The sequence below is a fragment of the Vigna umbellata genome, chromosome 3 (genome assembly GCF_029865625.1).
Source record: "Vigna umbellata cultivar VRB3 chromosome 3, Vumbellata_1.0, whole genome shotgun sequence".
Lineage (NCBI taxonomy): Eukaryota > Viridiplantae > Streptophyta > Magnoliopsida > Fabales > Fabaceae > Vigna > Vigna umbellata.
The window spans coordinates 21,812,404-21,836,377 of NC_142167.1; the positions used below are offsets into that span (position 1 = coordinate 21,812,404).

Sequence of the window (23,974 nt, forward strand, 5' to 3'; positions counted from 1 at the left end):
CTGGTGAGAAAGAGAAAGTGGGTTTTGTTTCTCTGGTCACGTGCCTACCACGAGAACGCTTTCAAAGATTCCTATATTCGCTCAGGGGAGGTGTGTGCCACGCGCATGCATACTTTTTTTTTAGTTTTTGTTACAACACTGTGAGTGTAAAGCACTCGCCGGCATACACTGCATGAAGCGCGTGGAAAGTAAATATCCTTCTCTAAAAATAAGCAGTGTGGGACAAACACGCAGACCGAAAAGGTGAGTGTTTTTATGTGACCAGCAAGAGCCAGGAATGAACCTGGACGGAATCTATATCAATGGAACTTTATTCACGATGATCAAGGAAAACAAAAGAGAATTAGGTTGCCCTAATCAAATTCAAATCCAAATCCAATTTGTGTTATTAATTATTAATTATTAGTAACTAATATAAGTCTTAATTGGTGTCTCTACACTGATATACTCCTATGTGCATTCATTGTCATCCATGCTAATAAGAAAGAAAGACAAATTTCAGACTATTTATTATTCATGGATTAAGAAAATGTAAACTAGACATAGTTAGAAAAATTAAGGGTTAAATATGTTTTTAGTCCCTAAATTATTGACCGTTTCTAGTTTTTGTCCCTCTTTCAAAATAAGGTACAATTTGGTCTTCATTCTTTTCAAAATTTTGGTTTTAGTCCTTGAAAACTAACACCGTTAAAAATGTGGTAGTTTTCGAAGGTTAGTTTTCGATGACTAAAACCAAAGTTTTGAGGACTAAAACTAGAATTTCAAAAAAAATGAAGACCGAATTGTATAAGGACGAAAACCAAAAACGACGGACTAAAAACATATTTAACCCAAAAATTAATTATAAAAGACAAGTTAGTTGTTTGTTTCCAAGTTTTATTTTGCCTCTATTTATTTTTATGAAAATTGTGATAAGTATAATTATGTGTTATGATATTTTAATTGGATTACCATGTTAAAACACATTAATCACTTGTTGTTACATGAAAAATATTATTAAAAAGGAAAATAATAATAATAGTGTATGAGGGTTGAAACCAAGCTTGAATACACAAAATATAAAGCAAAATTATTTTAAAAGAACATAAAAGAATTATTTAAAAAAATAAGAGTAACTTTAGACTGTATAATATCGTAATATTTATAATAAAATTTATTTTTTAATTTAAAAAACATTTTTTTCACACACTAATTTCACTCTTTAAAAATATAAAAGCACTTAAATTCTATTTTTTTAACCTATTTCAAAACATTTCCTTTATATTTTTAAGAGACTCTAGAACAAAATGAAAAATAACAACAAAAAATACAACTAACATAACGATATAAAATCGCTTTCCAACTAAATATGTGTAAAGTTAATTTATCAAGAAATAAACATCTTAAATCTTACTTAATTTATCAAGAAATAAACATCTTAATTTATCAAGAAATAAACTAAAAATTCTCCCATTTATAGACATCTTAAATCTTACTTAATCTTTATATTCAACGTCGGAGTTAATAAAGAAATAAAAAATAATAATGTAAACATGATCTTCCCTCTTATGTTTGTTAAAACCAATACTGCAACTAGAAAACAATTTTGTTATTTAGTTAATAAAATTTCAATATATTAAATTTATGCTATAAACTTTATTACATTAAGATTACAAGTATTCGATAAAATCACAAACTATTTGCGCAAAAGAAATTTAGACTTTGTAAAAGTGTTGACAAATACAACAACATTTACTAAAGTGAGAGGCTTTAATATATTTTCCACCTTAAAATAGGTATCTTCACTTTTACGATTTTCATATATAATATACATTATTTAGTAATTAACAAGAGTTTCATAAAAAAAACACCAGGAAAGCAAACGCAGTAAAAAAAGGGGGTACAAATAACATTTTCCTTTCATGGGTTGCTGTTGAATATACTGAGTCAATTCAAGCCCAAAGTTTAAAACCCGAACACACGAGAAAAAAACTAGTCTGCAAGAGAAATGTAGGAAATAGGTACAAATATATAATAAAATTACTGAAATTAAATTACTAATGGATAAAGCAAAATTCCAAGACGAAAAATCGTGCTTCAATTCACGATTTTATAGGCCATATATGTAAAATATATATTTTGAGATCAAATTATACATAGATGTAAAATATAGTGTAAACTACAAATCGCAAGAATATACATACAATTTAATTGGGTTAAATTTATTTATTTTTTATCTAATTATCTAGCCTGACTTAATAGCCTGACTTAAAAATTATTTGTTACGGAAAACATTCTAAATAAACAAGTTAAATAATTTTTAAAATTTAAGATAACTATATAATACATACGTAAATTGTGAGAATCTAAAAATTGGTTATGAGTTGTTTTTAAAATATGACATTAATATTTTGATAAAAAAAAGTTTAAAGCTATGAATTAATTTTCAATTAACTCAAATTGATTTTATAAAAAAATATTTATTTATTTATTTATTTAAATAATTAAATAATTAATAAAATAGTTTATATTTATAAAAATAAAATCAGTGATATTTTACATAAAAAATCTGTAATTTTAGTATTACACTAAAATGTATAAAGGTTTATTTTTTTAATTTTCTATTTTAATTATTTTATCGCATGTTGATAAAATATGCCAGATATAAAAAAATTAAAATAAAAAATTAAAATTGGAAAAACAAAAATATAGAATGAGAATAACAATTTTAGCCTCAATTTTATTTTTTCAAATTACGAAAATTATAAATTTATAAGTCTAACTTGCTAAATACTCCAGTTTTTGGCAACTGAGAAATCCCTTTGTATAAAAGCCGTTCCTTTGCTCAGTGGCTTCTTCATTCTTTTCTTGGTGAAGAAAAAAGAACACGAAGAACGAAGATCGAAGAAGACGAACATGGAAGACGCATCTGCATCAAAGTACATCCCACACCAGATCGGAGGGCTCCAAAACGACTCGTTTCGATTCGGACTCGATGGAGTCAAAAGCGACATTGTTGGTTCTCACCCTCTCCAATCGTCTCTCCAATCCGTAATTTCTCTCAACCCTATTTATCTCTCTTCACTGCAATTTCTCCTTTTAATCCTTTTCCGTTTTCATCAACTTCACTATAGAACCGCTTCTTCCAATTCCACGTGCTGCCTATTTCCCCTTTTTAATTAGGGTTTCATTTCGAAACAAAAAATGCTTAGCTGAAAACTTTCATCGATTCTAGCATATTCACGTGTTTGGTTTTTCGCTTCTCTATTAAGTGTTCGTTTTTGTGTGTGTGTATGTGTGTTTGTGATTATCAGACAAGGAGGATGGAAGAAGCGATGAAGAGGCAATGTAAAGTTAATTTGTATGGAACTGCTTTTCCACTGAAGGAGGAGCTTGACAGGCAAATATTGTCTAGGTACCTGCATTTGGATTCGATTTATCTATTGCATATTTTGGTTTAGTTTCTTAGTGTGTTTCAAAATTTAAAGCGTCAGCGATAATTTTACATGAGTTCCTGTTTGTGTCATTGGTTGCTGGTTAAGGAGTTGTATTGTACACTAAAATTTTTGTGTCTCTATGAATACGAAAGGAGCTAAGAACATGTGAATGAGATTTTGATTAGTGATTAATTAATATCACCTTACCATTTTGATAGTTCGTAGGGATGGTTAGGTAGGCAGAAGCTTGACTCGTTATAGATCTTGTATTTGGGATAAAAAATGTTTTTATTAATGGAAAAATGCATTTGAATTTGATGGAGTGCCAATGTTCCTTGTAGGTTCCAGCGGCCTCCTGGACCAATTCCATCTTCAATGCTGGGCTTGGAGACTGTTACAGGAAGCATTGATCACTTCGGTTTTGAGGATTGTCTAAATGGTAATAAGCTCTGTCTTTGTTTTTCGTGTTTATTAGCCTGCTTTGAAACATTTGATTTCAGATTAAGTTGTGTTTCCTGTATGATATATTGAAATTATGGTTCATTAGCACAAAATCTTGTAATTGTTATTTCTAAGAGTTGTGGTTGTTGTGCTTCATTTTCTGAATTAAAATGAAATATTATAATTGTGCTTTATCAGTGCTTGACATGAACTCCACAACAGGGTTTTGGATCTTTTCTTTTTTATATAAGAATCGGAAGAACTTACGCTCCAAACCTTGAAACAATATTCTCAACTGTTTTGGAACTGTTATGTTTGTAGGAATAACTGAATGATAATTTTTGTTGGGTGTTATATGCAATTAAATACCATTTTGTTTTGAGATGATTGTAACAAAGCTTTTGTTATGATAAGGAGGGATACATGCATGCAGTTATATTCCTTTTGTTTTGAGATGTTTATAAGGTAGACTTGCATGGTTTGAGGATATAAAGAGAAATCTATATTAAAATCTTCGAAGTGGATTCATATATCTTGAGAATCTTCGACTTATTTAGACTTAGATCAGTTTTGAACCCTCAATCAGGGATCAAGGATGTCAAATATATTTAAATACTCAATGGTGTTGAAATATGCAATGGTGGGAAAAAATGTTTTACATGATTTTTATATAGCACATGAATGAAATAGATATATATCTTAGTTTATGAACGAAACACAATTTTTTCAAAATAGAAAAACATATTTGACTCGTTTAAGATTTGACGAGCATTGTAATTTAAATGCTATAGTTGAAGATAAATGCATGGGATGTATGAACTAGGCTTAATATTTTGAGCGACGTTATTTCTAATGATTTGAGGCTATGATCGTGAATTTGGTATCCATGATAATTAAGTAATGCAATCTTAACTATTGCTGTTTTTTTATTCATTGGGATACGACGTATTATTGCTTTACTTCTGTCTCTCAATGACATTGACGTTATTTGCAGACCCCCGTGACTCGGAGACTTTCAGGCCATCCGACATGCATCATGGGATGGAAGTTCGCCTTGGTCTATCTAAGGGACCAGTGTACCCAAGTATTATATAATTAAATTTGAGTTTTATGGTAAAATCTTCTTGTTATTCATTAAAGATGGAAGTGTCCAAGGAACCTACATATGCAATCATGGACTTATGTTTTCCTTTCGGTTGGATGCTACAAATGTTATGGTCTATATATTAAACACAGCATGTCTTCAGAGTAAATGCAGGCGTTTGAGTTGAGCATCCTTGTCTCGGATTATAATTTGATTCCCTTTCACCCGTTTTCATTACTCCATGCGAAGGGAGTCAATTTAGAATGCATGGAATTAAGAGAAAAAGGCTTGTCAATAATGCATATAATGATAGGAAAATGGGATTAGAAATTTCGAAATACGTTAAAAAAATATTCGAAATATATTAAAATAAATATTATATTTCGATCGAATTGTATTATTCTTTTAAAATATTTCGATTTATAGAAAAATATTATATTTTGAGTTGTGTAATTCGAAGTGTATTATTTCTTTAATATATTTACACTATATTATCTATATTTATATTTTCAAATATCTACATATGTATAATTCGAAAATATGATTTTGTAGGAAAAAAATAATGTTAAATATGTTTTTGATTTTTCAATATCAAGTGAAAATTGATTTTTTTTAACTTTTAAACTAATTTAGTTCTTTAATTTTAAAATGGTATGAATTTAGTTTTTTTTAACTAAACTTGTTAAATTTATTTAATGTTTTAATAAGATTTGAGTTGTATATTTTATTTGAGATATATATATATATATATATATATATATATATATATATATATATATATATATATATATTTAATGTTAAATGAAAAAAGTGTTTAAAATTTTAAATAAATTTATTAAAATTTGATTAAGAAATTAAATTTACTCAATTTTAAATATAAAAGATTAAATTAGTTTAAAATTTTTTAAAAATTGATTAATTTTAATTTTTACAAAAATTACATTTAATTCAATGTAAGGGCTAGGAGGAAAGGAAGTTCACATAGTCCAATGCATAGTAAGAAACAATGTGCATAAAAGCTTGTAGTAAGTTAACTCCGGCTAATTTTTTTGAACTAAAAAACATGTTTAAAAATAATATAGTTCAAAATAACGATTATTTTTAAAAGTTCTACACATGAAAACAAATTTTATTTTTCTCCCAATTTTTAATATCTATAAACATAATTTAATTTCAATTATTAATATTATGAAAAATCTACTTCTACAAAAAATGAAAATATTTATAAACGCAAGTAATAATTGCAAAAAGGAGATATAATATTAAATAAAATTATAATGTTAGGTTAATATCATAATGAAAATGTACAGTTAATCACAATCTAGCATATATTTCATGTTTAAATAGCAGTATTTCATATTTAGCTTATTAAATATTTATTTGTATTAATTTGTGTATATATTATGTCATGGTAAAATATATCTTAATATATTCAGTGCATCGTACTTAAATAAATTTATCAAGTTCATAATATGGAAGTTGCAAAAGTTTTTTCTTATGGTGTGAACAATGAACAAATAAAATTCCGTCAAAAGTTTGTATTAAAATTTTAAAACAATCTCGAATCATATTAATTAAAATATAATATCTTTAAGGTCAATAATCATATTTAAATTAAATTCCAAAGTAAATAATACAAGTGATAATTAATTTTAGTAGCATTGTTTCATCGGACTTGATGATGAAATATTGACATCATGTATGATGAAATATTGAAAGTAATGATATTTATAATTAGAATTTTGTTCTAATATTTCCAATAATATAATCTCACCGTTTAACAGTTAATGTCAATATTAATTTAAATATACTTCATCATCCACTATAATCTTTAAGGACACAAATGACATATCAACTTGAAAATTTGTATTTTTTGTAAACAAAAAATATTAAAATTTATTTTACAAATGAAGATCAAAATGGAAATATCATTATAAATAAGCAACTGAGAAGATGACAAAAGTTATTTAAAAGTTCTCAGTTCAGTTAGCGTTGATTTTTAGTCAAATTCGAAACTTCACGTTAACAATTGACTTAAAAAAATTATTTAGAATATAAAATATACATAAATATTTAAATGTTGGGATTTTTTAACCTTTTTTCAGTTTCTTTGGTTTTAATTTTTCATGAACAACCATAGTATCAACAAATTTTTTTAGCATTGCTACTTCGTAACTAAACATAACTTTTGTTTTAACTAATTAAAATCTATTAAAAATAGTTACCCAATTTAGTTAATTTTTCTAAAAGTTAATAGGATTTCCCCTAAATTTTCTCTAGAAAAATCGAAACTAATTATCTCACCCTTTCTGTTGAATTACTTTCATCTAATATTCTACAAATCTTAAAATTTCAATAAATAATAAATATAAAATTATTTTGGAAAATCTTATTTTAATTTGAGGATATTTAATTTTGAGTTTCGTGATCTTCTGAACTTGTCGCCTGGTGCACGCTTCTTGTCCTCTTCCATTCATCGCTGCTTACCAACTTTTCGTTTTCTCTTAATTAACATCACTCTCTGAAAGAGACACTTTCACTATCTCTGTCAACCAAATTCCATTCGCAGAGAGAATGGAGAGAAAGGCTTTGATAGTGTGCTGCGTCGTTGGCTTCCTCGGACTGTTGGCGGCTGCAACTAGCTTCGCTGCTGAAGCGACAAGGATTAAGGTTTGTGTCTTTTGTTAATGTTTTCTCGAATACCCATCAACGAAAGGATCAATCTTTTGCGTTATTTTTAGTTCAATGTCTGTTGGGTCTAATGCTTGTGCTTGCCACTGTTAAGGGCATGCTTTGATGGGTTATCATGAGTCTTCTCAAAATCTTCGATTTTCGCTTGTTTAAGCGTTTATGATTGGCTGTTTTTAAATTGTACTTTTTGTTTTCCTTGGTTCCATTTTCGTCTTGAAGATTTTGCTTTTCCCCTTTACTTGTTGTGTATGGTGATTAGTCCGTTATCCTTTTCTTTCTACGAATTTTGGGACGGATAGGGTCTGTAGAAAGGACATGAATTTAGATACATGCAAGGGGTTTTTTCTTTGAATCCTTGGAGGGGAGAGAAAGGAAAGGGAACGATGATGTCGTTCATGTAAACTCTTATGTTGACAGGTTTTGAGTAGATAATACACCAGTTCAGTATTCAAGGAACGTGCATTCCTTTTTTTTTTTTTCCTTGTAAGTTTTGCTGTGTTTATGTTCACTATAAGCAAAAGTTGATATAATGAGTATTGTTGTGTAACTTATGCAGGCTTCTCAAGTTCATTTTGTTTCTACCAATCAGTGCACGTATCCTCGAAGTCCTGCCATGGGTCTTGGTTTAATTGCGGCTCTGGCTCTTATGCAATCTCAAATAATGATAAATGTTGCAACTGGGTGTGTTTGTTGCAGAAGAAGTTCCCAAATCCCAGATTCCAACTGGAAGGTGGCACTGGCCTGCTTTGTTTTGTCCTGGTAATTTTCATTCTGTACTTTTTGTTTGTCATATCATGTTAGGAATTTAAGGTGTGTTTGAAGTTTCACATTCGATAAAAATGAATAATACGGGCAATATATAGGTAAGGGATTTATAAACCTATTGTCTTAAACTTTTGGGTTGAAGATAGTGTCTTGATCTCTTATATAGACTTGCTTACTTCTCATTGGTGCCAAACCTGTTGTGTTTCTCCCCTAAAAAAACCTAACATGTCATACATACTCCTATTTGATTCTTCTGGTATTACTAATTGGATAGTTACTATTAAGTCTTAAGCACAGGAGGAGAGTCCAGCCTAACAGACTAGTCCATTAGGTGGGAGAACCTTAAGTTTAAGTATCTCATCAAGTAGCTTATTCTACTCAATTTTAACCTCCTTTAAGACTGACATCCATGACAACTTCACCTTATCAACACTGATTTGGTGGTAGCCCCTTTTCTCCTTGAGATGGTTTCAGTCATCTACTTCATCGTACTTAGTATGAGACTCCTAATATTGTCACCTCCTCTAAGCCCGAAGCCCACGGCGACTGTCTTCTGTTGTCACTGACCTGGTGGTTCCTCTTTTCTCCTTGAGATGACTTCACTCATTTATAGTATTTGGTTTGCACCTCAATTCAACCAAGAGGTAGTCCTTTCTGTGACCCAATTCTCAATAAAAAACACTAATTGTTAGGACTCAAACACAGGATGAGAATCCAATCCAAAAAACCAGTCCATTAGGTGGGAGAACCTCTATGCTTAAGAAGTACCATAGCAAGTAGTTCATCTTTAATGTGGTGGAGCTTAAAAACTGTTGTTAGTAGTTGATTTTCTGGTGCTTTCATTCTTCTAAAGAGAATCCGGTTTTAAACAAAGCAGACATGATTCTTCAGCAGTAAAGATGGATTTGGATAATTTATTTTTAGGGTAGTATATTTAAGGTAAACCGTGGAGTATATGAAATTATTATTTTATTTTTTAAAGGAATCTTCTCCGTTTCTTATGCATGATGGCTTATATTCCTTCATGCTTAGACGCTTGTGATTTTATTTACAATGTACACACGTAGGGAACTGATAGCAAAGATTCTTGAATGAGAAGCAATTTTGAACTATCACTATTACACTAGTGAGTTTTGAGGTACATAATCATGATTATTCTTTTGATATATATGCATATACTTTTGGTTCTAGAAACATAGTAGTATTTGTATGATTAGTCTCGATTCTTTTCTTTCTTTTAAACTGTGTGCATTTGTCTGATTTTATTTAGTAAATGTCAAGTTCATGAACATAGATACCATTCTCTACCATAGATTTCTTTTGTTTATTCTTGAGTTTATAATCTGTTGCTCTGGTTTGTATAACTGATCATTGAAAAGGAACAAAAACGAAGCAAGTTCTGTTGTACGAGTACATTGGTTTTGTGTGTGGAACAAAATTAACATGTGTCTGATGCAGAGGTTTATTCCAGAACAGTATGCTAAATGATTTTGTGAGAAATAGAGAAGATTGAGAGAAAATATCCCTTGTGTCTTTTGCATATACATAGGGTAGTTTATTTATAATGTAAGATATGGGCCAATGCCCTTAATACAGAATGACTGAGTCCAATTAACAGAAACACACATCTTAACATCTAACACTCCCCCTCAAGCTGGAGCATATAAATCATATGTTCCAAGCTTGTTACAAAGATAATCAATTCTAGGTCCTCGTAAGGACTTAGTGAATATGTCTGTCAACTGGTTGCTTGAGTTAACAAACTCAGTCTTGATATCTCTGGATATGATTTTTTCTCGAATAAAATGACAATCAACTTCAATGTGCTTGGTTCTCTCATGGAAGACAGGGTTAGAGCTAATATGGAGAGCAGCTTGATTATCACATATAAGTGTCATGTGAGTGACATCTCCAAATTTCAATTCACTAAGTAATTGTTTAAGCCACACAAGCTCGCAAGTAGCTGATGCCATATCTCTATATTCTGCTTCTGCGCTGGACCTTGCCACAACACTTTGCTTCTTACTTTTCCAAGATATCAGGTTGCCATCAATAGATACACAATATCCAGAAGTAGACCTTCTATCAGAAGGGGAACCAATCCAATCAGCATCTGAATAGCAAACGATTTTTGTATCATTGTTAGGACCATATAGCAAACCTTTTTCAGGTGATCCTTTAATATACTTCAGTATGCTAACAACTGCATCCCAATGGTCTTCACATGGGGAGTTTAGGAATTGACTCACCACGCTAACTGCGAAGGAAATGTCAGGACGTGTAACAGTAAGATAGTTTAATTTACCAACTAATTTTCTGTACCGTTCAGGATCTGAGAAAGGCTCCCCCTGATTTGGTAGGAGTTTGATGTTAGGATCCATAGGTGTCTCAACAGATTTAGAGTTCATTAACCCTGTTTCGTCCAAGATGTCTAACGCATACTTCCTCTGAGATATGACAATACCGGTGTTGGATTGTGCTACTTCAATACCCAAAAAGTACCGGAGTTTGCCAAGATCTTTGGTTTGAAAATGATGACAAAGGTGTTATTTCATCTGAGAGATGCCAAGATAGTCGCTTCCTGTGAGAACAATATCATCGACATACACTATTAAGTAGATACATCCAACACTTGAGTGGCGATAGAACACTGAATGATCCGCTTCACTGCGAGACATACCAAATTGTTGAACAACACAGCTGAATTTACCAAACCAGGCCCGGGGAGACTGTTTTAGGTCATATAAGGATTTGCGAAGATGACATACCAATCCAGATGACTCCCCCTGAGCAACAAAGCCAGGCGGTTGCTCCATATAAATTTCTTCATGCAAATCATCATTAATTAAGGAAAACATTTTTGACATCAAGTTGGTGAAGAGGCCATTGGCGAAGAGCGGCCATGGCAATGAATAGGCGAACAAAGGTCATTTTTGCCACTGGAGAAAAAGTATCACCATAATCCAAACCAAAAATCTGTGTGTAGCCTTTGGCAACCAGTCAAGCTTTCAGACGATCAATAGTGCCATCAGGGCCAACCTTAATAGCATGCACCCACCTGCAACCAACAACATACTTTCCAGATGGTAATTGGACAAGCTCCCAAGTTCCACTTTTCTGTAAAGCACTTAATTCATCCAGCATAGCTTGACGCTAGCCAGGATGAGTTAAGGCATCACCCACAGACTTGGGAATTGACACAGAAGAAATGGAGGAGAGACATGTATAAAAAAATGGAGATAATTTGTGGTAACTAAGAACAGTATAATGGGGGGAAGGGTTACGGGTAGAGCGTATACCTTTACGGAGGGCAATAGGCAGATTAGACTCATTTGCTGGAGCCGGAGGAGACACAGAATTAGCCATTGCTACAGGTCAAGGAGGACGCCCATGAAGCGCATAACATCGATCAATTTTGTGGCCTAACTTGCCACAGTGGTCACATTTTGGACGTCCTTTACTTGGCTTGTGAGACCGACTTCGATCATCACGTTGGATAGCCATATTGAGGAATCATCAATATGAGGAGATGTCTCAGTGACTGGTTTGTTCGGTATACGCAAAAGAGCAGAACAAGTAGAAGTAAAGTTGGGTATGACAGGAGAACCCAAAATCTGATCACGGACATGAGAGACATCATCAGAGAGTTCGTATAATGCCAACAACATGAAGAACTTTGATCGTTGTTCCAGTTCTTCAGCAGGAGGTAATATATCATTAAAATCATGAAGAAGGGCATGAATTTTACCCAAATATTCTGCCATGGGACCATGATTGCGCGGACCAATAACAGTTAATAGGTCCTGACAAACACCATAAAGGCGTTGAGTGTCATTTGTGTATAACAACTTCGCTTGTGCCCATACTTTTGAACATGTTTCATATGATCGAAACATTTGTTTCAGTGAGGAGTGAATGGTGGACTTTATAACAATGCATAACTGAGCATCAATTTTCATCCAGCGGAAAGTGTCATCTGTGGTAGCAGTAGTCACATTTTGAGTAAGGTGATCTAAGTACCCCTGACTCTTCAACCAAAGTTTGATGTCGGACGCTCATGTTGCATGATTTGTGCCATCTAACTTGTCAATGGACAAGTGTACATTCACATAATTGGTGTATATTGAGGGATTAGAAGATGAGCCACCAACATAGGTGTTTGTAGACAAGGAAGATGCCATGGAGAAGGAGAAACCCTAAAAATCCAAAGTGCTCCGATTGACGTAACGACCACAGATCCAGAAAGAGGACGAGGAGGCGATCACGGCGGTTCTGATCGGCGACGGAACTCTTCGGCGACGCGCCGGCACGTGTGGCTGGAAGCGGCGGCGCCGGCAACTGTTGCGGCGGTGCGTGGGTGGTCCGTTTGCCGCGATCTTTGTACCACGGTGGTCGCCCGGCCGAGACGCTTCCGATGGTGTGGTCGTCGGTCGATTCTGGAACTCCGGCAACGGTTGCGGCGGCGACGACGGCAACGGCGACAACGACGGCGGCAACAGCGGCGATGATGTGTGCCGGAGACCGTGGAGTTGGCTGGAAATAATCATATGCTCTAGATACCATGTGAGAAATAGAGAACATTGGGAGAAAATATCCCTTGTGTCTTTTGCATACACATAGAGTAGTTTATTTATAATGTAAGATATGGGCCAATGCCCTTAATACAGAATGGGCTAAGCCCAATTAACAGAAACACACATCTTAACCGCTAACAGATTTCATCTACAATTAGTAGAAAAATCACATGCTTGTATAATTGAAATAGTTGAGTTGAATGGTGTAAATATGTGTGTTGAAACAGGTTCACATTTGTAATTGGTTTTCTGCTGTTGCTTACTGGTGCTGCACTGAATGATCAACGAGGTGAAGAGAATGTGTACTTTGGGTACTACTACTGCTATGTGGTGAAAGCTGGAGTTTTTGCAGGGGCTGCAATTTTATCCCTTGCAAGTGCTGCATTTGGAATTGTGTATTACATTTCCCTAACTGAGAAAAAGAATGCTATGCAATACCCATATCCCAACCAAGGGGTCATAGCCATGGCACAACCTCAGATTCCATCTCAGACTAATCAAGATCCAGTCTTTGTGCATGAAGACACATACGTTAGACGGCAGTTCACATGATTCCTATTACTGCTTTAACCAAAACCCTAATTCTAATATTTAGGGTTTTTATGTGCATATGCTTCACTTTTGAGAGGGAAATTGTGCTTTTGGCTGTGTTTATAATTGGATTTGTTAGAACTCTTTAGCTGGAGTAGCTTTGGATATCATGTTTAAAGAGACCTGTATTTATGTAACCTATAAGTATCATCTTCTAACTTCAGAGAATTAAAGTATAAACTAAATATTGTAATATTTTACCTATATCTTATATTTCACTTGTACTATCCGTAAGAGTGATTTCTGGAATATGTTTAGAAAAATTTTCAGAAGATTTTTTAAATGAATCAAATGCATTTTGAACAATTTCGAATAAACTTTTTTTCTAGAACGAGTATTTTAAAACAATTTTACATTAAATATATGTTGGAAAAACTTTTTGGAATGAGTTATTTTCAGAATTTTCTCTCTTCTTTCTCCACAACATTCTACTTTTCTTTTTTCTACTGGAGTAGCGGTACGGTGACCACAGTGGCAATGGTAATGTAGTATAGTGATGAAGGGTGTTAGAGTCTTTTTCTGTTATTGTAAGTGCAGTTAGTAATTGTAATTGTACGATCTAGATTTTTATTTTGGGCTTCCCGCACATATTATCAAAATTTCAAGGCTATTGCTTCTTATACTTATGACATTTCTATCTGCACCCTATCACCTACTGAATCTACTTTTCGGATCACAAAAAAATTCTGCAATTTTTTTTTCCGGAAAGCAATCATTCGTTTCTATTACGGAAAATATTTTTCAATTTTTTTGAGATGAAGAGAGAAATTTGATGATAATTATTACCAAAAAAATTGACGATAATTAGTGCTGTATCTGACAAATACGACAGCAATGAACATGATCCTGAAATTACCAATTTAAGATAACGTTTTAATGTGAAATAGAAAAAACATTTCTTGAACCATAAGAATTTCAAACATTTATGTAAGCGTTAATGTGTCAATTTCCTTATCTCTAATTCTTTCAACTAACTCTGAAAGATGTTACACAAGAAATAATTGTTACGGCTTCAATTCATATTCACAAAGTAGATCCTATAACCTTATATCATTGACGAACACGAAGTAAATAATGGTTTCATAGAATCAATGTCAGACTCGTTTAAGAAATAAATTTCAGAAATTTGAGCATTTCTGATGCATTTGTGACATGATTGAATACAAAAAAGAGCAGTTGGAGACAATGTGAGAGAACTGATATCGCTTGTCACTAGTGATGCATTGTTTTTCAATTGCTAACATTTTGAGCTTTTGCCTATATCAGTAGTGCATTTAACATGTAACAAAAGTTCTTCAATGGATAACTCTAAAACTCAATTTACTTTCTTTAACACATGATTTGCGATAATATGCAGTGGCTCAATCAACTAGATTATCTCGTTGGTAAATAAGACATCAACTAATATCAGAATGACTGTCATTTTCTAGGTAAATAACGGCATTAACCACTTGGTCAACATTCAAATTAATTCAAAAATCAAATGTCCCATAGCTGCTTTAATTTTCACAGGGACCAAAATGAAACTAACGATGAGTACAGGGATTAAAAGTACAAATTAATACACCTATACCCCGCTGACAAACCAGGTCGAGTATAGAAACGGGGTCAAATTTGATATTATAGCATAGAACACCTTCAATTTTAAAAACTACTTGGAAGAGAATGGCTTCAGAGATATGCTGGCAGTAGATAACCAGATTTTACTGTCTGTCAAATCAATTTTACTCTTCGGCAACAAGGAAGGGTAGTCCCCTAACATCCCAAATTAAAAAAAAAAAAATCAATACCATTTACAATTTTCTGACTGCCAGCAAGTAAAACAAGAGAAATGTACTAATGATGAAAAAGCAAGCAGGCAGGTGATATTTTCCAACAGGTTTGAAGGTGATCCTTTTCTCAAAACATTATTTACACAATAAAGAGTCATGTTAAAACAATCCAAAGAGCTTACCAGCCTCCGTGTCTTGAGAAGTAGTCGTTATCTAATGATATAGCAAGAGCTACAGTTACAGCTCTCTCTGTAAGGGTCAGTGTGCGACTGACTTCCAGGTCTTCAATCTGCAGAGAGAACATCATATCAATTAGTCAAGGGTAGAGAAGGGTAAGGTTTCTAGAGAAAAAGGTGTAGGGAGACTTTACTGCATTAGCAGCACCAATCTTAGAGCTGGGGTCAGAACTCCCAAATCGAATCACATACTGACCAGCATCGGTCAAAATCTGCACATTTCGGTCAACTTATAATTCAGGTTTGAATTCCAACACAACACTTGAAATATCTGAAGAACTGAACATGAAATTCTTCGGTTAAATGACTTCACAATAACAGTTAGAAAAGTTGATATTTGATATAGGTATGAAGTTAAATCCATTGCACTTGAAAAACAGGAAGACAAAAAACAAGGCAAGGATTTATGGTACACAGGTCAATAATGGGCTGTTGGTCTGGTTAAAAGCTGGAGGGAGAACCCATAATTATAGTATAGATATATAAATATATACTAGATGATTCTATCGTTTCAACTGTCAATTGAAACTTGAAAAAACTGTGCTTAATAACATTAGTTGTCAATTACCAGGTGCCATATAGATAACTTAGCAATGTGGTTGATTACGATAAATATCAAATTAAGATTTAATTTGTAGAACAAAACCAATGGAAATCGCAATCTAACCATAGATATTTTCGAAAGGAAAAATTTACTTGGAATGTTTAAAAGACAAGCAATGATAAAAGATAAAAATAGCAGTCAATGATTAGCATGTTTAACAAAAGTAAGCTAAAATTTTTTAACAAAGCAATACATAAATGCCAAAAACCAACCTCAAAGCCAAAACCCCTCCAGTCACGGTCTATTTGAGCAAGCACCTCACCATTAATATCTTTCAGTGTGAATGTCCAATTCCATAAGCCAGGATTTTCTACCACAGCAAATTGCTTATTCCTGCAAATTTCGTTATTAGACTCACATTTTGTACAAAAGACGAATGCTATGAAATTTTAAACTAGATCCCTCTGAACAAAAGTGAATTCAAAGAAAACGAATCAAATAGGTCAGGAACATACACATATGTGAACAATTTTTCGAATAAAAGTAGTCAATCAAATTTTATTCTCAGATAGAGCATCATTATTGATGACACAACACACACATAAAACTGCAGAATGAATCAAACTTGTATCAAGGAGAATCCAAGAATATGGTGCACTAATTAAGATCTAAGACCCGTGTTCTATCTTTACTAAATACAAGCAACAAATGGTAAATGAAAACCGAAAAGAAAAAGACTTAGATGAGGAACAAGGGCAAACACACAAGATCTAGAATAAAATGCTATAAAGTTCCCCCTTGCTTCATTAGAAGCTGCATGGACAATGCAGCCATACAACCAGTGAACTCTAAGCATTAGCACCCCACGGCTTAAAGTTTCCTAAATATTTGGACTGGCTAGAAAGCTGTCAGAAAACCGAACTATATATTGAAAGCCGTGTCAGAGAACTGAACTATATATCGAGATGGTCGATCATATGGATACACAATGGCATCATAGATTACTACCATTGCATCTCTTCTAGAACCAAATCAACTTCTATAAACTTCCTATCGAGTTATATACAGATTCCTTTTTTTTTTGGTGGGAGGGTGGTAATCCAATGGGGCCAGAGAGCTATCTTCACCAAACCTTTATTTCTTCCATTACTAATTCTAGTATTTCAACTGTTTCCAACTCAATTCCTATTATGGCCACTGGTATAATGAAATCCATTTTCCTCCTTCCCAAACATAAAAAGACAAAGAAAATGACCAATTATTTGGAAATATGTTAGGGAAAGATAACATGCTAATTGACTTTCATGAAGTGAAAAATTACAGATAGATAATAGATAATTGTTACTGCGAATTTTGGCATCCAATAATCAAGTTATCTTAGAAAAATTTGAAATATAAATGTCATACTAAATACACACAAAAATCAAAACCATGTCAAATATAGTTCAGGTTGCTAAAGAAAAAGAAAAAAAAAAACAAAAGGACACAAATTAAATAATCACACGGTCCATATTACTTCCTCTACAGACAGTTAAACTTCTGTTTTCACTGTTAGCAATATCAAATTGAATCCAATGGCCATAGGAAAGAACTATTCGGATGTAAAAAGATATGTAAGGACATTATGATTTTGATAATTCATTATAACAAGTAAAAAAATAGTATCTTTATATTACCCCAGATACAAATCATAGATTCTTCTCCAGAGATGCCATCTCCTGTGAACTACTCCAACTTCCTAAAGAGAGGACTTAACACAATTAACAACCAAAGTCATGAAAAACAACTTACTCATATAAAACAATTTACAACATTTGGCATACCTTACCATCAACTTCTGCATAAATTGAGCTTGTTATCCACCAAAAGGGTCTTCGAACCTAACCATGAAAGTTGTTTGATTTATTTCGCTAAGGTGAATAAAAATAAATTTTTCATGTGCATAAAACAAAACCAACAGAAAAAATATATGTTCCTTACCCTAAAGAGCTCATTCCCCAAGCCATCAGTTATGTGTGCAACAAAAGGTCGCCTTAGACGAAGCAACTGCAACAAGAAGGTTGAAATGGAATGAAATGAAATTCACAATACATGCATGAAAAGCACACACAAATCAAACCAAGACGAATCACATAACTTGCAAATGCATCAATTGAATTACTCCTTCCAGATCCCAACTAATGCACAAAGTACCCAAATCTGAACCCCAACACAACTTTAGAAATATCTACCTCTTTGGACAAACAAAGAACTTACTAATGGACACCAAGTTGATCACTCTCCTGTAAAAGTTAGCAAAAAGGATGACCCTTTCATAACACAAAACTAGACTTGTCATGTTAAAAGGATGTTTTCATTCCACATATTGTAAGACAGGATTCTAATCATTCATTTTGCAATTTAGAGTAAGTGTTAATAGGAATGTGTTGTAGTACGATATTTGGTGCACTAATATTCAAACAAGGTGTGTTTTTCCTCGTAAATTGCCTGTGTCTTCTAATATTACTGGAACTTATTATCTGTTAAATCTGATTTGGGAAATCAAGATTTAAATGTAAGATAAAGGCTGGGAGGCGGATTTGCCAAATGTCATCAAGACAGATTATGCAATGCCCATTTCCCTTTGGAAGTTTTTGAAATATCAATTGTATTTCTGAACCATATAAGGGACAACGAGTAAGGTTTTAAGGACTTGACCGAACAACTTCTCAGGACATGTGGCGAAAAATTTATATCCATGCTGATGTAATTTTTTATTCTTTATTGGTGATTTTTAAACTATATCTATCACCCTCTATTTGAAAGTATTGGTATTTCTAATTTCTTTTGTTCTTGGAGGTTGCCAAAAGAACAGTCTACAAGTATGGAATGATATAGAAATGAATAACAGAACGAAAGCATCTTTATCTAAAAAATATGCAGGCATCTAAGTTTGGTTGATAATGAAAGCCTTATCCCATTAGCTAGGTGAGGTTGGCTACATAGATGATATGATGTCATTGGAATCAGTTAAAAACCAAACTCTTCAGTGATGTTATTGACCATGAGATCCCTTTTACCACAAAATAATTTATAACAACAAAAATATATAATTACTACTTTATTTCCATGTGGATGATACTTGAAACATGTTCTAGAATAAAACAATCAAAGGAAGATAAGTTCAAAGGATTGAAATGAATACCTGTCTGGTAATAACATTGCTCTGTTCACGAATAAAACCTACGGGCTGCATCATAGCAACAAATAGACTAAAAGGTCAACCATCATTGCTACAAGCTATGTAAGAAAAATACATACAGATGGTATAACTTGATGAAAATGAGATAATAATTGTCACTGACCGACTGGGGATAGCACGCATCTACAATTGCATAACGATTTTCCTTCAATCCAACCAAACAAAATCACAAAATTAGACTTGGAGTCAAGAGTAATAGTCAAGAGAGAAAGAACAAAAGGGACAAAAGTTAATATTAGAGTAAAGTCACACAGCCTCAAAATACAAAGTATCCCTTACACACAATGTGAAATGGACTTTTTAAAAAGTTGCTTAAATATAGCTAAAGGAACCAAGCTTCGGATTCTAGAAGAAAGATGATCACCTGTTCAAAGCCCATTACAAGATTTGCCCACTCGATATCTCTGGTAATCAGCAAATTGGACCTGGCAAGCAGTGGTGCTACCTTGGCCTAATAAAAAAGGGGCAAGTAGAACACGTCCATATCAAAGTTGACAAAAAGGATCTAAAAGTAGGACCATTTGTTTGTGATTTTCTTAAGGGAACAAAATTAGTAAACAAGAATATGCCTAAACTAAATTCCAAAATAATAAAAAACAAAAACCATAAATGCTCATTGGTTTCAAAATTTTATGCAAAAAACACCCTTATTTGTATCTACATGAAAGGAGTGGCAGTCATGATATGGTTCAACCCAAGTAATTGCAGGAAGTACAAGCATGATTATCAAGATCCAAACTCACTATCTAGCATAACAATGCAACAATGCTTAACAGGATATATGATAACATGAATTAACAAAAAAAGTGCAAACTAGGGACAGGAAAATACCTCTTCGGGAGACAGTGATTCGAAGAATTCAGAGACGGATTGACTGATAGGGGGTTGCTTCAAACCGAGCCGTCGTTTACCTCTTCTGACGGCACCAGATGAAGCAGAAAACCAGCGCGGGTCACCACCATAACCTCCACAAGATTTAACTAATTTCCTCCCTCCGTAGTTTCTCATTTTTCTATCATCAACCCAAAGCTTTGCGAGGAACTCCCTCGTCAATCGATGAAGATCCACTTCATTTCCACCATCAATGGCGCTTCCGAATGGCCGAGTCAGAGTAAAGGGATTGCGATTGTGTTTGGCAGCAACGGCAACGTTTCCATGAAAACGAACAGAGGAACTTGCCATGTTTGATAGCCATTTCCAACCCTCCCTCTGCCAATTCTTCATCTTCAGTTTACAACCTCCAAAATTGAAACACGAGGTAGTGATGGTGAAAGAGAAAATGGTGGAACAGTGATCGATATTCAACAATGGCAAATACAACTTCAATCGCTTTATATTTCGTATCGCATTCTTCACTTTTAAACGTCGGAATTGGCTTATTTTTTGATATTTTAGGATTTTAAGAATTTGGATTATCTCTTTATTTTGTTATGTCTTTAAACTACATTTTATTACATTAATTTTGATATTTTAAAATATATTAAAAAAATTAAGTATCAAATATTTTAATATTGAGAAGACAGTATAAAAAATTTAATAAATAATATGAACTCATATTTTAATCAATTTACTTTTTTATTATATATTTTAGAAACACGTCTAATTATTGATGTATTGTTTAACGGGGTTGACTACATTCGTCCCTGATTGATTAATCACATATTTTGCTTTTTAAAACATGATTAATTCACGTGCATTCGATTAACATTTCAATCCATGCCATTGTGATTTATCATGCTATTGAAGGTTTTAGTGTGAAGGTGCATGCTATACACATATACATCCTGTTTTTTATGGATTTGAGGGGATTTAAAGATAAATTTTTTTGTCGTTTATTTGAGTGAATTTGAAGGTAAACGAGAGTGAATTTTGAAATAAATTTTTTTAATTTGTCACGTGAATACAATTCTATACTAATTCTCACAAATTTTATTTTCAAATTCACTAAAATAAACAACAAAAAAATTTATCTTCAAATCTTCTCAAATTCACTCCCTCAAATCCATTCAAAATAACGGGACCATAATGTTGAGAAAACTTTTTTTTGATCAGGTGTAATTTCGAATAAATAAATATATAAATAATTGATTGAATAAAAACTGAATTGTTTTTAGTCTCTATTTTATCTCACTTTTTTTTTTACCATTCTAATTAATTGTAATATAAACTTTTTAAAATGGACGAATTTAATTCACAAGGGTTGACCTAAAAGAATATAAGGTTAGCTTAACTTATTTTCTCATAAATCATAAATTTTGTAATTTCGCTTGATTCATCATAAGTTGGTTGGTATGTTAGTGTGTTGTTCCAGTCAGAATATTTTGTTTCTAAAATTTATTTGTATATTTATCATAATACATGGACTTAGTTCAATTTTTATAAGACTAACAAGTATTTATTTAATTTTTTAAATATTATTATAAAGATTATAATTGAATATTAAAATAGTAACTATATAATTTACAAACAAACAATTAAATTAAACATTTAAATTATTTAAATATTATTTAATAATATTATACTACACAAAAATATCAAATTGTGAACTATATAATTAGAATTAGTAAATAATTTTAATAAACAAACTTATACAAATGATAGAAGATTAATAAAGACTAATAACAACTTATAAAATGTTATTATTTATAAATTATAAATCAATTTACGTTTAAGTCAGTTAAAACTAGTTTATCTTATGAATCAAGTGAGTTAGACTCATATCAACCCACATTAAAAAAATCTAAAATTTATTTAGTCAATCCGATTTTAATCTATGTGAGTTGAATTAGCTCGTGAGCTATAATTTATTTTGACATCTCTACCTTTTTAAAAAAGTATGATATGTCATCTTATTACAACTATCCATGTGATCAAACATTTGTTTTTTTTTGTCAGTTCTTATGTTTTTAATTTAATTTTGAATGATTTTAATAAAAAAACACTCTTTCAATTTTTAACTATAGTTAACTAACTATTAAAAAAATTAATTAAACATTAAGTTTTTTTTCTAGATTTAGTTATTTGCAATTCAACTTTTATTAAAAAGGCTAATTTGTTAAGTATTAAAAAAATTGTATATTTTTCAAGTTAGTTAGTTTCTTATAGTAATATTAATTGGTTTATGTGACATTTTATTTTATCGTTTTATTTGTTTGTTTTTATACATTATAAAAAATAAGATTATGTAATTAATATAAAATAAATTTAACTAGTATTTTAATTTCAATATTTATGGGTTTTATTTAATGTGTATATTTAATTTGTTATTTTCAGTCTCTATTTTAAAACGATATAATGTAATCATTTTACTTAAATTAGTATTGACATTGTTTGAAAAAATTTCAATGATTGTTTTTTTCAGTGCTGTCAATAGGTCGTAATCTGCGAGCTAATCCGGCTCATCACGGGTTTTGAGCTGGATTGGATTTGAAAAAAAAATGTAATTTTTTTATGCGGGCTAGTTTCAACTCGGCTCACTTAGAACCCGGCTCATCAGATTGAACCCGTGATAAGCCGAGTCGGCTCACCAACCCACCTAATTTAATTTAATTATTTATTATTTTGTGTTTCAATATTATTAATTATCATTTTTTTTATTATATTGTAGATGGTGATAAAGAATAAGATGTTTAAAAGAGAAAAATATTATAGATTTATCTATTCAAGACTCTGATATTATAAATGAATAAGTGATTTAAAAATTATCTATATTAAAAACTTATTTGTTCATCTTTTGTACATGTTTTTCGATGCTTGGATTATATACAATACTTTTTTTTTTAATTTTGAATTATTTTTGGAGTTTAACATCATTTTAGTGTGATTTTTATTTAGATTTGAATTAAAAAAAATTATATCTTTTTTTTTTAAAAAAAAAAATTAAAATTAAATGAGCCAGTGAGCGAACCCGTTTAACCCACCAACCTGTGGTGAGTCAAGACAGATCGAACCGAATTACCGTTTTGACAGCTCTAGTTTTTTTATATATTTTTATTACCTAAACCCGCTAACTTATCAAAAGAAAAACCTCTGCTTCTTATTTGTTTAATGTGAGGTTGATTGTAAAATTATGTAATTAATATAAAACAACATTAATTAGTACTTTGATATTAATATTTGTGGAGTTTATTCAATGTAATTTCTTAATTTTTGTTTATCTTCAATTCAACTCACGTTTTATTTAAAATGATCAAATATTAATCCATTACGCTAAATGGGTGTTGATATAAGCTTTGAAAGAAAATACAATTGAAGATTTTCTTAAAAATATTTAAATTTATAAACCTAATTAAACTTAAAAGGATATAAATAATCTTTTTATAACTGTTGTTACTTTGTATTTTACACGTATAACATCTATAGAATCAAACACTTGGTTATATGTAACATCAGAAAAGTCGCTATGTTCATCAAACCTTAATTATTAAACATACATTTTTTCATTAATTTTAAACTTATTTTCGCGTCTCAGAAATTAAAATGTACAAAATGCATTTTAATCTCCGATGTAAAAATTGTCTTCTTCATTCCCTCTAATGACATTTTTGTTTTTTCTTTTTCATTTCCAAGCTGCTCAAAACTTTAGCCTTGACCTCACATAATTTACTGTTAAAGTTTTT

The 23,974-nt window shown here is 31.8% G+C and overlaps 3 protein-coding genes across 3 annotated transcripts; 2 read left to right on the plus strand and 1 right to left on the minus strand.

Moving 5' to 3' along the window:
- Positions 1 to 2,789: 2,789 nt before the first annotated feature.
- Positions 2,790 to 5,131, plus strand: LOC148201925 (cyclin-B1-2-like). The gene is made up of 4 exons (XM_088109081.1): positions 2,790 to 3,030; positions 3,294 to 3,394; positions 3,758 to 3,855; positions 4,852 to 5,131. The coding sequence occupies exons 1-4, from the start codon at positions 2,896 to 2,898 to the stop codon at positions 4,950 to 4,952; spliced, it is 435 nt and encodes a 144-aa protein (XP_087965207.1). The 5' UTR covers positions 2,790 to 2,895; the 3' UTR covers positions 4,953 to 5,131.
- A 2,240-nt stretch (positions 5,132 to 7,371) lies between these two features.
- LOC148201926 (protein VASCULATURE COMPLEXITY AND CONNECTIVITY-like) lies at positions 7,372 to 13,789 on the plus strand. Its single transcript, XM_088108372.1, has 3 exons — positions 7,372 to 7,611; positions 8,189 to 8,391; positions 13,199 to 13,789. The coding sequence occupies exons 1-3, from the start codon at positions 7,516 to 7,518 to the stop codon at positions 13,521 to 13,523; spliced, it is 624 nt and encodes a 207-aa protein (XP_087964498.1). The 5' UTR covers positions 7,372 to 7,515; the 3' UTR covers positions 13,524 to 13,789.
- A 1,175-nt stretch (positions 13,790 to 14,964) lies between these two features.
- LOC124837644 (altered inheritance rate of mitochondria protein 25) lies at positions 14,965 to 20,694 on the minus strand. The gene is made up of 11 exons (XM_047313071.2): positions 20,187 to 20,694; positions 19,720 to 19,806; positions 19,459 to 19,500; positions 19,299 to 19,343; positions 18,095 to 18,160; positions 17,938 to 17,994; positions 17,791 to 17,852; positions 16,387 to 16,507; positions 15,705 to 15,782; positions 15,517 to 15,623; positions 14,965 to 15,317 (listed from the first exon to the last, which is right to left on the minus strand). The coding sequence occupies exons 1-11, from the start codon at positions 20,577 to 20,579 to the stop codon at positions 15,287 to 15,289; spliced, it is 1,089 nt and encodes a 362-aa protein (XP_047169027.1). The 5' UTR covers positions 20,580 to 20,694; the 3' UTR covers positions 14,965 to 15,286.
- Positions 20,695 to 23,974: the final 3,280 nt, after the last annotated feature.